Raw genomic sequence first — 18,532 nt, forward strand, 5'->3', positions numbered from 1 at the left:
ATTAAATTTTACACAGATTTTCCTAGGTTTGTAGGAAGAATTGTTTTGGAGATGCCTCTATCTTAAACTTGCCGAGGACCACCCTGAAGCCGTCTAGCCTGGTCGGCCTGCTCAGGCCCTGCAGGTAGCAGGCACCATTAATACCACAACTTCTGCTTCCAGCCGTGCCCCTTCCTAAAAAGATACTGCATAATGACTTAAGTTTGAGTGAGCTGAGGCTGTGTTACCCTGCCTTCCTCCTAACTTTATCGCAAGTGCAGAGCTGAGGAGCCCTGGCTTGGGCTGGGGGGCCCCAAAAGGCCGGCCAGTGATGCTCCTCTGGAGCCAGGATGCGTGAGCGATGCAGCACGGGGCAGATTCCTCCAAACACCCTCTGGAAAGGAGAGATGTTTCGCGGCGTTTTTATTCTAGCAAAGCCAGTCTGTAAGTTCTTGACTGCAGAGCTGGCAGCAGCGCTGCCGAAAACCCTCAGAGAAAAATCGAACCCTTAAAATATGCCTGGAACTAATAATGTCCTCTGTAGACGGGCACTTAGGATGCTTTTTTTAATGTTCTTAGCTACAGCTTCACCTTGCAGGAGCTCCCACCTAGGGCAGAGCCTTCCTGAGGCTTTGTCCTGCTGCGGAGGCTGGGCAGGGTGCTCCAGGCTCGTGGCTCAAAGCACTCGCAGTTGATGGTGAAGCGAACTCGAGGGGCTGGGACCCCAGAGAGCACTAAGTGGCTGCGTTGCTTCCTTTCCCACGTGAAATCCGCGTCTTCTGGGTCTTGCTGTAATCTATCTTCCTGGTTCTTGTGTCCAGTAGGAATTTAATTTTAATTGCAGTGAACTCTCTTTACCAAGTAAGGCAGTAAATTTATTCCTTTTCCCCTTGCTCTGGGAATGGGATTCTTTGCCATCCTTAAGAGCCTTTCTGCAATTTTATTCTCTGCTATTCCGTAATTAGCACACTCCTAGCCTGAGTGGTTTCCTTCCTGATTTGCACTTTTCAAGACCGTTCTCCTGATGTAGAAACTGTGGTACAAGTACTCAGTGTATAGACAACTTGAATTTATAATGGTCTCAGTTTGAACTTCTCGTAGAATATTCTATTATTTTCTAAAAAGTAGATGATTTTTAGTATTAGAGAATGTTTTTGAAAACAAAACAGCAATTCTGTTTTGATTGTCTGCCATTATGGCTGCCTTTTTTGGTGCTGAAATACAGGTTTGTTTCAGTTCTGAGTCCTTTGTGTGTTCAGTCCTTTTTACAAAGTAACGTAGGTAAGTCCTCATCAGGTTTTGCTGAAAACATGATGGCTCTCTGTAAGCTACTTCAAGATCTATTGCAGTTGTTCAAGCCTGAGCTGATGGCGTTAAATTATCATTTATGTTTGTTTGGGGTATTTGAAAATGGTTTAGAGCTGCCTGGGTCACATCCCATCATTGCTTTCTGAATTGCTTCTATGTCAGAGCCCCGTTTTCTCAGAGGACCTTACTGCTGTTAATGCTCACTAAAATGCAAAGCTCTGGTAAGAGCAGCAGCCTCCCAAGCTGGGATTGCCAGTGCCAGTCTGGGTAAATGTTTTACGCAGGACATGAACTCTGGCTGGACTGGGAATTCCTGCAATACTCCGTAATACCTCATTAATGCATCCTGACGACTGATGCCTAATATGATTCCCCAAGCATGTGACTTAACGAGATTAAAACCATCCTACAGTAATCTTTGTCATACCGTATTTTGTTCTTTTTGAGTAATTTATGAGAGTATAAGTTCTGTAGTATTTAAGCGTTAGTAATCTCAGTGCCACATTTATTGTATTGGTGGGTTGATGAGCGCCACTGGGCAGGTTAACTAGCTTTCTGAGCCTGCAGCAGGGGTAAAGCTGTTGTGTTTCTGACATCTCCAGTTCTGGTGTTTCCCTGATTTGCTGCCTTCACCTCTGCTGAGCTAGGCTGCCTGAGCACAACACAGGGCAGATAAAAGCAATCATCTAATTCTGGTGTCTGATAAATAGTGAGTTTCTTTTTCTACCTTTAATATTTATTTCTTATGTAAACACAAAGTGTGTGATGAAGCTTCTAAATGCTGTCCTTTCAGGCCCCATGCTGTACGATTTATGGACCTCCAAGGAACTTGTTTTGTGCAAACAGGCTGCATGCGTTGTAGTGCTCCCTGTGCTCAGCCATTGCACCAAGCAGCAGGGCACTGTACCTCCATGCGCTCAAGCGAAGATGGTGTTTTGACATAGGACAAAGACGTGTATTTCCAAATTAAAATCCTTCCATTGTGCTTTGGAAGTGCTTATGAGACATAGGCTGGAAGTACGCTGACAAAAAAGTCTGATGCACAGCTTGATGCTGATGCCAGGAGGCTGAGCGCCTATGCTAGACGCTGATTAGAAAAATTTGCAGTTAGCTCTGCACTGTGTCCTCCCCTCTGTGGGCTGGTCTGACTTTTCTTTTTGACTAAAAGGTGATTTGGGTAGTGCTGTGCGGCTCGGTGAGTGTTCAGACACAGGGACTGTTTCTTGCCTTTGCTGGTGCCTTTCAGAAAGCCACTCGGCACAAAGACGCTGTCAGCTGGGCATAAATATTGCATGCTCTTGCTGAGAAATCCATTGCTGAGCTGTTAGGTGGGAAGGGTGGGCTCTGACTCCTACCAGTTGTGCCGAGTTCTGTGTGCAGCTTAGCAGAATGTTTTACACATATGCTTAATGACTGCGCTTGTTTATTTTTATGTGGTGATGAATGAAGATTTAAACCTTCACTCTTTTTTAATGGAAAACTTTTGTTTTCCTTTCTTATGAATGTAATACACGTAAATTTTATGTAAGATTGTGCTGAATAGCAACAATGGATTAACTTTGTTTAAAAAGCTGCCTGTTTTTGGACGTGCCTGATGTTCTGCAAGGGCTGTCATCTTCTGACACTCATCAGAGAAGTCAGGCCCACATTCGGGTTGTGCTCTGCCTGGTGTTAGTGCAATGCAGGGAACTCCTTGTCTTGTTACACGAAGCCCAAGCCTTTGTGCTGCCAAAGCTAGACGCTTTCATGTGGTCGTGTTAGTGCTTTGAAATCCATTTGTCTGTTCAGGGGTGTAGCTGAGAAAAGCCTGCACTGATTTGGCCTTTGGTTTGTTCATGGTACATGCTGAAACTTATTTGCTCACTGGGTGAGATCAAACAGAAAGGACACTCGAGAGGTAAAAACAAAGGCTCTGCACAGCAAAAGACTTACACCCAGGAGGAAGGGTATTAACGTGGTACCACTGACTGATTTCAATTCTTTTCATGTTCTTCCAGCTGAAGGGCTTCCCCAGGTTTATTACTTCGGACCGTGTGGAAAGTACAACGCCATGGTACTAGAGCTGCTTGGTCCTAGCTTGGAAGACTTATTTGACCTCTGTGATAGGACGTTCACTCTGAAGACGGTATTAATGATAGCCATCCAGCTGGTGAGTAGTAGGCACGGCAGCCTCCGCGAAACAACCTGTGCTTGTGTCAGGTCTGCATTAGCCGAAGGGTCGGGCTGGCACAGCGTGAGGTTCGGGGATGTCTGCTGGCTGGAGAGAGTCGTCCTCCAGAGAAAAGAGGAAAAACTCTTGCTCAGGAGGGGAAGGTTAGCTTATGCTCAGAGCAACCTTGAACAGCAGAGCCAGTGAAGCTGGATTCCTATGGACCTGTCCTGTGTGCCCCGCATGCCCCTGCCACAGCACCTACCCCAGCTCCTTCTCTCTGCCGGGACACCCCCCACAACATCTTATTTCTTACCCACGACACGGGGAGCATAGCATCCTCCTGCACTCCCACCAGTTTTACTGGTTTAGTGCTACCAGGGTGCTCAAAGTCTGAAGCCTTTCAGGGCAGCGAGAGCTGAGCTGTCCTTAACCAGAATACCGGCATTTGAAGTCTCTCTTGGTCAGATTTGGTCAAAATTGGCCAATGTGTTTAAAAAGCTAATAGTTGGAAGATGATATATCTGTGGGCACCATCACGGAGACTCTTTTTGCCTAAGGAAACCTAGTTAAAAGGGGTAGCTTTGAACTGTGTTTGAGTGAACCACATGAAAATTGAAAATACTAAACGTGGTGAGTGGACTTCCACAAGTGGGTTGTGCCAGTCACTTCTAATTTTGGGTTGGCTTGCTCGACTTCAACCTGTGGCCTGCAGATACCTAAGTGGCATTGCAGAGGTAGAACCATGTGTTCACGTAAACGGATCTGTGGATACAAGTGTTAACAGAAAAAGTAAAGGAGCAGAGAGTGTGATATTATTCTAAATAAACTGAACTTTGCCACTTGACAGAATCTCAAGTGGAAAATTTAGTCACAGATGAACAGGTTTGAATTGTGCTGGCCTGGTATTGGGTGCACATGGCCGAACAGTCCGGTTTTGTTGGGTTTGAGTGGTCCTTCATCACTGGAAAACCAACTTAGAGTTCTGTTTTTGGTTAAGTCAAATGGCATCAGTTGGCAAAGCCTGGGATACAATTTGTGTAACCTTTCCATTGTGAGGGTGCACTCCAGAAACAGCATTACCATTTTGGGTAGCTTTTCTGCAAGTGTTTAAAAAAACTCATAGTCCTTCTCATAAGCAGCGGGAACAGAATAGCAACATGGATATATTTTTAAGTGCATGTATATAACATAGGGCAAAATTGGGCTGGAACAACCTACGTCAGTCGAATTTGACAGACTTACATCTCCTACAGTTGTGCTAGTGAAATTTCCTAGTACTTGTAGGAATACTTTTATTTCTGTGAGGCCACTGAGGAAATAGAGACCAACACAGAAGGGTCCCTCTGCCTTTTAGCAAGCCCTGTGGTTGCAGGTTAGTTCTGTACTCAGAGGGTCTTCACTGGCATCGTCTGCTGATGTGACCTCGCCTGGCCTGCCAGCTCATCGTGACACTGACACCAGTTTGGGAAATGGATGCTCGAGGTGAAGGACAGGAAATGCAATCACAAACGGAGCCGATTTTCTCTGTAGGCAGTCGTTCTCCATTTTCCCTGGGGAGATGCGTTAGGACCTTTTCAATCTTTTCAGAAAGATTTCATGAGATACCAGCTTGGAGTGTATGCATTAAGGAGACACGTTTAGCAGCTTCAGGTGTGCCCCATCTCCTTCCCTGGAAGGTTTCCTGGGACAAGGGCTCAGCTGGCCCTGAAGTGTTTTCCGAAGGGATTGCCACTTGATGCTCGACTGGAACAAAAGCCCTTCACTCCAACCACAAGGCTATGGGGAAAATTGTCTTGGATTTATCTCAGTTCCTACGCTAAATCATTACAGTCACTCTGTCACACTCCATTGTGAGGGAGACATAAAAGGAGTTGAATGTCACGTTCAGTGGTTTTGCCTCCGTAAATTGTTTTGCTGTTGTTTTTGACCAGCCAAGGCTGCTTAAGCTGCTGCTGTTCTAATCTCAGTCACAAGGAGACATAAAACTTCACTGCCAGAATTCAGTGCACTGCACCAGCAGCATTTCTCTCTTCTGATGTTTGACATGGCCGTTAACAAAGCCGAATGTCCAGGGAGACTTCCAAAAACGTGAGCAGCATGGTACCACGCAGAGAGCACCTGCCCTGATGCAGGGAGGGAGGGACTTCACAGAGCGGTGCTGTTCCAGTTTGGTTCTTGACAAAATGCCATCAAATCACTGTTTTTTAGCCCAGGAAGACCACCCAGAGGTAAAGCAGTGTTACTGGTTGGTGAGGCCCCTCCGCAACACTCTGGGAGCTCTCTGGAGATGTCCCCAGTGCCAGGAGCTGCTTTTGCAGTGCCTTTCCTGCCTTGGGCTTGGTCCCTTCTGGAGGGGAGGAAGGAGAGGTGTACTGTGGATAATTTTGCACATGTGGAGCAGCAGCAGCATATGTCATTCTTCCCTTTGCTAGTTCACAGCAGGTTTCTGCAGTAAAAGCATGCTGTCCCTGAGCTAGTGGGATAATAACAGCGTGCGCTCCTCTGTCCCCTAATTTTTTCTCCCCTCGCTTGCATCCCCATGACCACAGGGGGGGTGCAGTCACTCCTCTGCTGTCTGTGCGCTCCCTGCTGCTGTCTGCGGCAGGCTCAGCCCGGCAGCAGCCAGCTGCTGTTTTCCACCTCCCCTTCAGCTCCCTTCTCCCCGTGCTCCCCCGGCAGCCTGACCGCTCTGCACAGCACGTCTCCGACTCATCCGTGCTTATGCTGGCTGCTAAAGGTAGGAAGGAAGATTGAATGCAGTGTGATGGCCCTCCATCTCCTTTTCCTGTGTCCAGTGGTCAATTTTTAACCAGAGGCATACACAAAAGATGTTTTTTTTTAATAAGCATACATGCTTGGCTGGTCTTAGCTTGACAGGTAGCAGCAGCTCGGGGCTGGGCAGAACCCTTTAACTCCACAGATTTTAGGAGAAAGAAAAGCCCTCAAGGAGAAACAAACACCTGGTGATGGTTTTAAGGAGTGTAGCTTGAGATTAAGGGAGAATTTAAACTTCGTTTCACGTCAAGAAGAGTCTGCTGGCTGAGGGAGATAGAGCCTGGATGATGATGAATCTTCAGAGAAAAAGGAGAACCCATTCGGAGTATTTTCTGGTCAGATGACACAGTGGGGAAGTCCGCCTCGGCCGGGGATGAGACACAGCCCTCAGGTTTGTCACTAGACTTGGGTGTTTTTCTGGTAGGCGTGTGCTGTGCTCGGAGCTGTGGCAGCAGCTCAGCAAGCACAGCTTGGTGGAACCAGAAGCACTTTTTCTTAGCCTAATTCACTGCTTCACACATCTCAGTGAAAACCTGTGTCAAAGGAGTCCTCCTCCTCTGCTTTTCCTTCCCCAGTGGAAGTTTTGGAGCTCTGTTACTCCTGTAACTCGTGCATTCATGATGCTTCACTTTGTTCTGTTAAGAGTATCAAATGGGAATCTCGTCCTCCACGTGCAGCTGAACAGATCGAGTGGCTGGCGTTCCTTAGCTGCACAACACATGGAAATTAAAAATGGGTTCACTGATGCCAGTCCGTAAAGCCCTTAAAGCAGAAGAAATCTTAGCTTTGCGGAGCTGACTCAGTGATCGGGCTGGAGAAGAACGCTTTTTACTCTGGCTTCGATTTTTCACTCTTGGCTGCATCCAACATCTGTGATGCTGCATTGACAACTCAATTTGTCAGGAATAACGTGATTTTCACCCTTGCTGTACGTGCTCGCTGTCGGAACCAAGGAGCACAAGGCCCCTTGTGTCAGGCATTGTGCAAGTACTTCTGGCTGCGATCTAGACCAAGTTGTGGTGAAAAGTGACCGGTGACCATCAAACTCTGGCCATTAAATGTGAAGAATTGCTAATCTCTGCTGATCTGATCCGTATTCAAGGAGGTGATCTGCAGAAGAAGGGCTGAGATTTATCACGAGGATGCACAGATAAGACTGACAGCAAGATCAGATGATCAGCAGCTACTTTTTGGGATAAAGAGGGTTTATCACAGTTCTCCTTGACATGAGAAAGGAAAATAAAAGCATGGTTTTATTTGGCATCTGGTTAAATGTCACAAATATCCTTGCATTTCTCAGCCACAGGGCAGGGGTCCTGCTGTGTGCCAGGGGATGCTCTCCCCTCCCAGGGGGTTCTCTGATATCTGAAATGGATATTTGTGGCTCCAGAGATGGACCCCTGAGTAACTCGGCCAGCTGTGGATGTGGAAATCCTGCTACAAGTCACGAGCAGAATCTCCCACACACTGTTACTGTTCCTTTGCCCTAAGACAAAATGCCATAGCCTGTTCTAATTATTGTTAAAATAACAGAGCAGATGTTAACGCTGCTTCACAGTCACTGTTTTTCAGCGTAAAAGCAATTCCAACCATTAGTCCGAGCTCCTTGCAGTGGCCTGTCTGTATGTGGAAGGACAAACAGGTGGGTATTAGAGCCTGTAGCTCAAACACGCACCAGTGGGCACTGTGGCTCTGCTCCATCCCACCTCTGGACTGGGAACTCAGGCTAGTCTCCGCTCCTGCACTGACCTCTTCTTCTTCAGCTGCACCATGTCTAGGCCAAGGCCGTGCCCGGTCGCTCTGGGGAGCAGGTGCTGCAGCGGCACGGCACGTTTCTTCTCAGCAAGCCTGGAGGGGAGATGCAGCACAGATAGGCACCAGCTCCCCATCCCCAGCAGACATAAGGAGGGCACACATCCTGTCACAGCAAATAAAGCACTGAGGCTGCTTCAGGAAGCATCTTTCTGACGTGGAGAGCCTCTTTCAGCCATCCCTGGCTGTGTGTGGTTTTCCAGCAGCACATCAGGAGGTGTCCAGGCAGATGGAAATAAAGAAAAAGGACAATGAAAGACCTGACAGCGTGTGTCTGTGTGATGGGAGCAAAAAAGGCAGGTACATAAATATCTCGGAGTGCTGCTGGAGTGTATTGTTTCAGCAGACATCTCAGCCATCCAGATTGTTGTCCTGGCCAGAGCAACTTGCTGTCAATTAAAAAAAAAAAAAAAAAGCTTTTTTTCCACAGTTGTGTAATTGCTGTTGTCTGTTTCAACAACTGGGCTTCTCCGGTAGCAGAGGCAAATCAAATGAGGTAGTCAGGCTATGCCTGAAAGCTTGTTATGTATGGAGAGGCTAGGAAACCCTTTGTCCCCATTTTAAGGGTTGCATCTTAATTTGAATTGCCTCCCCATATACCTTTTTGTCTTCAAACCTGCTGATGTGTCATGTAGGTGATTTAAAGCGTGAAGAATGGCTGAAGTGCAGAGCATCTGCTCTGTTCTGCATCATCCTGTAATTGATTAGAAATAATGGCTCTTAGCCGTGGAACCCATTTTCTCAGTACATTGAAATAAATCACTACTTAAAATGAGAGAGGAGGGGAACTGTAACACTTGCTGTTACCGTCTTTGAAGAGCCTTTTAACAGTTCTGTTTTTTTTCTTAAGACCGAGGCACCTGTAGTCAGTTTTTTCCTGTCGCCTGCCCTCCCTGTGCAGAACTTTGTTTTTATTAGGAGAGCTGCCCCCTTCTGCCTGTTACTTCCTTGCAAATGGTGAAAATGCAGCAAGTTTTCCTTAAAAACAAGGTGTCTGATAAACCTCTGGGAGCAGGATAGAGTAATCTCACGTGCCCCTGCAGGGACGAGGCTCTGATTTCACTGCCTGCAGAATTAAAGAGCTTCATTTGTTTTGTCTTGGCAAACATACTTAGGTGCCTGAAATGGCACCCGGGCTGTCAGATCCGGGCAGGTGGAGCCTTCAGCCAGGCAGGCATCCAAGATCTGGAAAGAAAAAGAGAGAGATGGGTTTGAGCGCTGAGGATGCGTCCGGATTCAGCAAGGAACAGACAGCAGTCGGGGTCTGTCGGCCGACCCCAGCTCGCAGTCGGAGCAGGCCCCTGAGTCTGCTGCCATCATGCCGTGAGGCTGCTGCGGTGGTGTGGCAGTGACCTCTGCGGACTGACGCTCGTTAATACAAAATCTGGAGTTTGTGAGAGCTTTGCCATGTTTTTTAAGCATCATGAGCCTGCATGCAGATGGATAGGTCTAAACGGCCTTTCCAAAGTGTCTTGCTAAAAAATACGTACCCTCTGATGTGTGGGGCAGCCATGGACCAAGGTAGCCTTAAAAGGGGATTTAGATCTTTTCAATTAAAACCTAAAGAGGAAATAAACATGGAAATAAACATGGAATAAATGGAAGTAAGTTGTTAATTATCTTCACTTGGAATCATCTGATAAGTCAGGAACACAGAAGAGAACTACTTGCAGACCTACTCTAAAATCACCTGCCACATATTTATTTTTAAAAATGCTGTTAATGGTGAGCATCTGAATAAGGAGAGTGGTGAGACGTTTAAAAGACGTTTAGATGTAGAGCTTAGCGATATGGTTTAGTGGAGTACTTAGTGTTAGGTGGGAGGTTGGACTCGATGATCTTGAGGTATCTTCCAACCTAGAAATCTGTGATACTGTGTGTGATACTGTGAGAGGGGGGAATGGCCCCTTCAGCCCTTGGAGCTGGGGGTACCTGACTGTTTACTTCCTCTTCAGGGGAAGAACAAAGTTAGTCAAAAGCTGGAAAATATTCCAGCTATTTCTGGTTGACAACTGGTGAGATGAATTATTATTTTTGGTCAGCATCAAGGAGCGTAAGACTCCTACCTGCCCAGAATCCCCCTCCGTGGAGGATCTGGTATGTCTAAGCCAACATATGGGTCGAGGGAAGAAGGTGGTAAGACACAGAGCAACAAGGGAAGGCTGTGGGCAAGGGAAGAGCTCTTGGTAACCAGTTAAAGAGCTCTTGGTAACCAGTATATTTAAAATCAATATCAAAAGGATGCTGCTGCAATCCTCTGTGGAATCCTTCCAAGAACGGTGTTCTGGTGGTAGCGTTTCAGAACGAGCCTGTCCAATTTCTTTTCAGTTCAAGTCAGGGAGCACAGTGTGGTAGCTGGAGAAAGGAGGGGATGACAAATTCTTTTTCCAGCTCTGCGCCGATTAACGTGACCCAGCTCAAACAGTAACTTCTGCCTTGGTGTACTCCATCTGTTGTGTTTCTTGTAGGATATCTGAGTTCTCAGATAGCACCAAGCACTTTCAGGAGATTTTGTGATAGGCTGGCAAAACCTTGCTGTGCTGTTAGTTGGGAGAACATAACAGCCGGTCTGCTTGGGAATAACTTTTGCCTCATCCTTTTGCAGATATCTCGAATGGAATACGTGCATTCGAAGAACCTCATCTACCGAGATGTCAAGCCAGAAAACTTCCTTATTGGCCGGCAAGGCAATAAGAAAGACCACGTCATTCACATCATAGACTTTGGATTGGCGAAGGAGTACATTGATCCAGAAACCAAAAAACACATACCTTACAGGGAACACAAGAGCTTAACTGGAACAGCAAGATACATGTCCATCAACACTCATCTTGGCAAAGGTCTGTGCAGTCGGCGCGAGTTTGCCATGCTCAGTACTGTAGAGCTCTGATTGTAGCTTGGTTTACAGTTCTGTTGTGCCTTTTGAGGTCTTTGCAAACCATGCAGCATGGTGATGCTGTTTACAGCTGTAAGGTTTTACAGTTTGGGGCTTTTTTGAGGCATTGAGACAGCTAAAATGTTGGAACTGGAAGCCTTGTAATTATAGTTTTTATTAGGAACTAAACAACTGGTAGCAACCCTGCTCTGATAAAAGGCAAGTAGGCGGGTAGTAACTGCTGCACTAAATGATGACCAAATAGATTTTTATAGCACAGCCCTGCACAGGTACCTTTCAGTTTCAGGTGTTACAGTTCCACGTTCCCTGACCTAATAATCGGTTGGAGAAAATTAATAATGTTTTCCTTAATGATTTAACTCATTTTAAACCTGTCTTCTGTCTCTTCTCCTCACTGTCTTGCATCTCTCTTTCGTATTAGAAAATTACATTTCTGTGGCTGAAAGGCAAAAAAAAATAAAAATTGTTTATATTCACTTAAGCTCGTAAGGGTAGTAAGATAATGGAATATTCCTTGAGCAGCCTCCCAGCTAGGAGATCAGGGCGTTGCTGGCTTTTGGATCTCTCGGAGAGCTCTCTCTTTGGGCATTAAGAAGGGACGGGCCCAATTTCTATTTTTGGAAAACCCAGCGGAGATTCAGGAAGGGATGGAGGAAGTGAGAGGCTGCAGTGGGAACAGGCTGCTCGCCAGGCTTGGAGGCCGCGGGTGGGATTATCTGCAGGGCACGGCACTGCCACCACCTACTGGCGAGTGACCTTTCCGTCCCCACGGCCAGCCGCAGCCACCAGCATGCCGATGCGTTTTCTTATCCCCTGCTTTCATCGTGTGGGAGGATTGGGAAGGAGTGGTGGAGTTGTCCCTTTCGCATTTCAGGACTGAGCAAAGTAAAGCAGATTGATTACAGTTTTTCAGAAAGACAAGTGCTTTCAGCCATCTCCCTGAGAAGTTTATCTGCATCATTGCACTAAATTACCGAGCTCTCTCTTTTTTTTTTTTCCCCTCCTTTTTACAGCTGTATCAGGGTGACATGCAGGAGCCATTATCCTGATTCCCTTATGCTGAGCCTTCTCACCTCCAGACCGTTTTGCAAGTTACATTTGCTGCTACATGAAGGGGAGTCATGCTGTGCAAAGCGCTGCCTGTTTCTCCCCTTGCAGATTATGCAGCATCGGGGACAGCTCACGCGCAGTTTGTTTTGGTGTGTGGGCTGCATGACTCGATCTGCTCCGTACTGCGGGTTCTGAACGCGTTATCTGCCTGCAGGTGGAGGCTGGCAGGGGAGGAGGTTGCACCAAAGCACTCTGCAAGCTCTGTGAACCCCAGTCTGGTGCTCCCTGGGAGAAGGGCCCGAACTGCAGCGCTCTGGCCTTCCCTGTAAACACCTCTCTGCAGCACGCTGGGAAGCCAGAGACAGCAGATGACAGATTTTGGGGTCCCCGTGCTGTTGAGGAGCTCCAGGGCTATTTGCTCACCAAGCAAGCCAAAGAGTCACGCTGCCACGAGGGCAGCCTGCTTGGGGCGTTTAAGGATGCTTTTCCTTTGGCGTGAGGCCCCTCTTTTTACCCCTCGTCTATAATCATAACATCTGCATGGCAACAGCAGCAAGTGTCTCACAAGCAAAGCAGTACTAAAAGGAGCTATTTTTAATCCGCTCTGATGTGATGAGCTACAGAAGCAGTCAGGAGAGGGCTGGCACTATGCAGCACAGTAGTTCCCTGCAGCTGGCTGCAAGTGTCCCCTGCCTGTTCTGCATAGTTCAGAGGAAATAACACAATCCAGCGCAACATCGCAGCTGTACTGTGAGCACTGGCAGTCCTGAGAACAACTGGGGAACTGCTTTATTCCTCTGCAATTAATACCTCCATCTCCCACCCTTTGTGCCTAATGCTGGGCAGTCTGGCTTGCAGTTCTGTGCTGCCTCACGTTGTTTAGCTGATATGTTCATGTATTTTGTGTCTGTTGTAATAAGTTTTCAGGTACTTCTACTCCGAGCTGCAGACAGCAAGTGAATTTCCCTGTGATATCTCTGAAATATGTCTGGCTACTGGTCAGATCCCATTCTGCAGCTGCAGCAATAATTTGTCATCTCTTCTGTTTTTAGAGCAAAGTCGTCGAGATGACTTGGAAGCCCTTGGCCATATGTTTATGTATTTCCTCCGAGGCAGTCTACCCTGGCAAGGACTGAAGGTAGGCTTGAGTTTTAGGTTTTGCCCTTCAAAACTTTACTTGGTTTCTGCCAAAATGTGAATCTGGCAGGAGAAAGTTTGCAGAATCCAAGCAGAAGAACTGTCCTCTCTGTCTGTCTGCCAACAAGACGTTAGCTTTACCTACAGAAGGTACCAGGACAGAAGCATGTTTCCTATCACATCGGGTTTCTGTAGCTTCACTGGGTCAGTACAGCTCTGGAGAGAAGATGCAGCAGAGGCAAATGAGCAACAGGGACAGGGACAGTAATGAGAGGGCTGCTGAGCTGTCGGAGCGGCTTAGCTGTAATGTGAACCTGCCCTGGGAACACAACGGTTGTTTATGAAATTCCCATTACGGCACACAATGCCCCAGCTGCATCTGCGATCGTGTTTATAATGGGAGCCGTTTGATGGTTTTAGACGTGCAGATGGAGTTCAGCCTGAAAAGACGTTTTTCTGGTGCAAGTATGGAGCTTGGCTTCCTTCCAGAGACACTGGACACTCACTGCTTAGTTCTGGATTAGAAGTTTATGAAATATCACGTACCATGTGGAAGGTTGCAAGCAATTGAGTTATGGCAAGTGCAGCTACCATCTGTCCGCTGAACGAAGTAGTCGTAAGTCGTCTGCTGGCTCTGGGGATGTTGGTAGTTGCATCTTCTGTCGCCTTCCTGATGATGAAGCTACTGCATTCACCTTTGGAATTGGAGTGAGTGAAGGGACTGAATGTGATCAGGTTAGGAGAGGGTTTATTAGTGAAGACAGTGACTCCTGGTAGGCCTGTTAGTAGCGTTTGAAAAAGCAGATGAGCCTTTGGGCTCACAGGCTCCTCAGCAGAGTGCTGCTATGGTCAGTGGCATGACTGAAGCTGCTAAGCTGCTCTGTCACCATCTATCCAGAGTTAGCTTCAGCTTTGCCTTGTCAGACATGTGCGGAAATGTCAGTGACAACTCAGAAAAGCACAAGAGGGTTCTTCAAGCATGAAAATGCTTCTGAAAGGAATCAGAATCTCTCTGACATTAGGTGCGCCTCCTATGGTAACTCTGAGTTTGTTACTCTAATAATATATTTTGTTTCTGGTTCAGTTGAAATTATCTGCTTTAAATTGATCCTGAAAATTACTCAAAAATAATTCCAGGTTTAGACAAGGCTCAGGAGAATTTCCTCAGATTAGTGCTGAGACTGCTTTTTGAAGTCCTGCGTTTCTTTGGCTCCAGAGCACACCCAAACTCTTCAGCTCAATCTAGAATATGGTGTCTTCACTCTTCTAGGTTTCTTCAGCTTATTCTTTTGGTCTCTACTATCAATTCTGAAGTCTTGAGAGGACAGCTTACAATGCTAATTGTGTGGCTGGCAGGTCTAACTGGCATATTTTGAAACTGAGGCAATAAAACATGTTCTTAGGGTGCCAACTGGAGTAGTGCTCTGCTTCAGGAGGGATTCAGGTGGGGAAACCATAATTGAAGATTGTTTCATTTTTCTTGGTGACCGGCTGTTTAATCAATGCTAAGTGATAGGCACTTTGGGGGTGAAAGGACAGGTGGTATGGAAGTAGCATGGGATTTGGGAGAATTGTGACTGATATAAACTGGTTGTTTGACTTTGTGGTGGCTCAGTAAAAACCCAATGTGTCAAAATCGTAACAATTTAACTACGTTTACAGTTGCTTATGAAGCTGTTGTGGTTGCAGATGGCTCTAAGCCTCGGTCTGTTCTTTGCTAGAGTGTCAGGATCCTGATGTGCTATCAAAGTATATACATTTTTTTTTCTTGTCCCATGCAAGCTTCCCTATACAGTCTTCAGGACTGGGTTGGTAAGAAATTAGCCCTGTGAGACACTAACCAACGTACTCTCTTTCAAGCACTGAAGCTATTTTGAAAGCATCACTGGATATTCTTTGCTGATGGAAAATGTACAGGGAGAATTACAACGGTATTCCTGGTAGTGTAGTCTAGGATGCAGTTCAGCTACAAGTAACATTGTCTGGTACTACCGAGGCTCAATATTAAATACTTTGTTTTTCTTCCCATACAGCATGTCGTTTATCACATGGTTGAACTCTTTCTCCACAACTGTTTTGTCTTTGTGCGCTACAGGCTGACACCTTAAAAGAGAGGTATCAGAAGATCGGGGACACAAAGAGAAACACTCCGGTTGAAGTTCTCTGTGAGAACTTTCCAGGTAAAGCCCTGATGGGATCACTGGAGTGCAGCTGGAGATGGACATACCTTGTTAAGTAGAATGGTTCTGAGCAGTTCTGGCAGAAAGTATTCTGATGATGTGCATCTGTTACGTCGTTGTCCCTCAAGCAGGCAAACAACTGGAGCTGCTGCTATAAATTAGCACATCCTGTGAGCTTGTGACTGCGGCTTGTAATGAGCATAACTTTTCTCATTGAGGAGGCCAGACAATGCCTCATGTTGCTTCTTTTCTTTTTGGCTTCCTTCCCCAAGAGGACCTCGTTACTGTCCTTCTCTCAAGTGACTGTGTTCAATCTACTGAATTAACCTTTTCCAAATGAAAGGATTTACATATGCTAAAATTTTAGGTGGCCAGCTTAGAAGATGGGATGATATCTGGGCAGCCAGAGCCTCGTTGCTGCTGGAGCTCAGGGGTGCTCCAGGGTGCACACCAGCATCTCCTGCTTTCCTTCCCCACCTGGTTGCTGAGCATTCAGATGAAATTGCTGTGGCTATTTTATGTCTGTGTGAGCAGGCGTATGCACGAGCATCCTGTTGGCAGGCTCACTGAGTCGTCATTTATTGTACAGTGTGTTTTAGTGTTTGTTTTATACAAAGGTATAGAATACAACTTGTTGTGAAACTCAGATTCAAGGTAGAGCAGCAGCTCTCTGGAGCAAGTGTGGGACTTCCAGCTTTGTCTGAGAAGCATTTGAATTGATTTGCATTGCAGACCACAGCAAAAAAACAGTGCTTTTTAAAGGAAGGCCGGGGTTAGAACTGGCAGCCCAGACAATCCTCTCACAGCGTGAGGCTCAATGCTGCAACACAGCCCTTGGTTTATAGCCACTCATTGAGAAGATTCAGAATAAAAACAGACTATTATTAGACTTTGGGCAGGGCAGGAGGGCTCTAGAGAGCTGAGTGAGATTCATCGAGCAATAAAAGACTGGGTAGGTCACTGAGGGTAAAGACCTGCTGGATATCCTCAGCTTCTATCAGTCTATGGGGCTCACCTAATTTGGCGGAGCCTGGACAATTCTCGGCTCGGGATCTGGTTGTGGATCCAACTTCGAGCAGTGCCTTGCCTAGTGCCATGGCAAGGCCTCGCTGGAGTTAATGGAGAAGCACGTTTCCAGCATGCGCGTGTAGCCTCTGCTGGGAGGCTTGCAAGTGATGCAGCTCGTGTGTGAGCAGAACTAACGCTGCTTCTGTTTTCCCCTTTTTTAACAGAGGAGATGGCCACGTACCTCCGTTATGTTAGGCGATTAGACTTCTTTGAGAGACCAGACTACGATTATTTACGAACCATCTTCACAGAGCTGTTTGAAAAGAAAGGCTACACCTTTGACTACGCCTATGACTGGGTCGGCAGGCCAATTGTAAGTCGGTCCTGCAAAATGCAGTGTTTTGCCTTCCAGGTGCTGCATCCCAGCCACCCGGCTCTTGGTTTGTCCGAATAATCCCAATTAGTGCCAGCGAGCTCAGGATCAAATCGTTCACATCTTTTCTGTAGCTAGCACAGGCTGAACACAGTGAGAAGCCTTGACGTTGTGTTTGGGGGTTCTTGTGGTGCCCTACGTTTCCCTAAGGAGCAGAAGGCCCCTTCCCACTTCTTTGGGTTTATCCCGGTGTGGGTTGTTCAAACCTGATTTTCTCACTTGAGGCCGTGAACAGGACTAGACTTAATTTGCTCCGGTCTAGTGCAGGATTGGAGACCTTTGTAATCGATATCTAAAGACATCCATCTTACAGCAGGAGAGCATACTTGCTACCTCAGCACTGAATGATGGAAGACCTCCCTAACGCTTGGGTTCTCATAGAGAAGTACAGATCTGGGCAGGGCTCTGACAAACGCTCAGAAAACAGTAAACAGCAAACCCATTCTGATCTCAAAAGATCCTGGGGCTTACCCCATTCCAGAGCCTGGGCCAGCTCTAAATAAAGCACATGGCAAGGAAATGTGGGAGTATCCAAGCTTCATTTAGCAGCTTCATGACACCAGGTGGAACACAACTGTGATCCTGATCCATCTCTTCTATTGTCAAAAGCCATTTGTATTCAGGAAGACCTTGGCCAAAAGATGTGTCATGGGGAAATCTGATAAAAGTGTCTAAAGCTCTTCCGCTGGCTGCCTGTCTGATTTGTGTCCGTGGTGCAGCCTGTCGCTTGTATTTTGTGTTGTGCTGCTGATAGCCTTCTTGCTAATAGACAGTCACTGTGCGCCGCCAATGGCAAAGGCGCCCGTAAATTAATTGTCACTGGTGCCAGATCAAATGCCTTCGGCGCTAAACCTGGTGCCGTTGCCGGTGGTTTCCAGTCCCAACTATATTTAGCGTTACCAATGTTTACCGTGCCCAAACTGGTTCATTTTAATAAGAAATCATTCCGTGAAATCATTACGTGAATTTTCTCCTCATTTTTGTTTAATTACAAAGGCAATTGATAAAAAAGCCCCCTGTAAGACAAGCTGGCTGTTGCTGACAACTGCAGTGGTTGCTATGGAGATTTGATGTTGTGAGCAGGGATTACGACTTTGGTGAGAACAGAGCAGATGAAGCTTTAATTTTAACACGTCCTGTTTCTATGCAAGTGTGGTTTTTAAAAGTTGCAAGACAATGAGATGAGGAAAATAAGCCTGTATATTTGCAGTCACAGTAATCTTATTTGAGGCACATTTGGAGTGATCTGCCATTGGTACAGATACGCAGCTATATCTTTTTGATTCAGTTTTCTGTAAGATGTTTGGTGCTGGTATCCAGCAAGCCACCAAATCACAGGGATTTCATGGCCCTTACTGTAATTATCCTTGGTTGCTGTCAGTACTTGTGGGCAGCATTTTGATGTTTTCCTGCATTGTCCTTGCATGATGGGAGCCATCCCGACAAGTTAGGTTTGTACACACGTGAAGAGAGATGTGTTGTAGGCATTGGCATCATCCTAACAAACGCTTTATTTTCCAGCCTACTCCAGTGGGATCGGTTCACGTAGATTCTGGGACGTCTGCAGTAACAAGAGACAGCCACGTCCATAGGGATCGACCATCGCAGCAGGCCCTTCGCAATCAGGTGCGTTGTTCACCGCTGCTTTGGCAGGACTGCGTTGTTTGGCATCTTTCTGAATTCCTCTTGGTCTGGAGAAGCAGAAACCCTGTGCCAGTAGAAATAGCTGGGACTGATTCTTGCTTTGTTTGTGGCAAGTGCGTTTCTTGCTTAATTTAGGAAGACTGTGATCTGAGCAAGAC

At 46.6% G+C, this 18,532-nt stretch overlaps 1 protein-coding gene across 2 annotated transcripts in view; it reads left to right on the forward strand.

The window, feature by feature from the left end:
- CSNK1G1 (casein kinase 1 gamma 1) overlaps positions 1-18,532 on the forward strand; it is a 141,420-nt gene that overhangs the window by 108,083 nt on the left and 14,805 nt on the right. For both annotated transcript variants that reach the window (XM_083849567.1, XM_083849568.1), the window contains 6 exons: positions 3,285-3,436; positions 10,632-10,866; positions 13,025-13,110; positions 15,205-15,289; positions 16,522-16,670; positions 18,252-18,356. In XM_083849567.1, the coding sequence (XP_083705693.1) occupies positions 3,285-3,436; positions 10,632-10,866; positions 13,025-13,110; positions 15,205-15,289; positions 16,522-16,670; positions 18,252-18,356 (812 nt within the window). The remainder of the gene's footprint in view (positions 1-3,284; positions 3,437-10,631; positions 10,867-13,024; positions 13,111-15,204; positions 15,290-16,521; positions 16,671-18,251; positions 18,357-18,532) is intronic.

The sequence above is a fragment of the Anser anser genome, assembly GCF_964211835.1.
Source record: "Anser anser genome assembly, chromosome: 10".
Lineage (NCBI taxonomy): Eukaryota > Metazoa > Chordata > Aves > Anseriformes > Anatidae > Anser > Anser anser.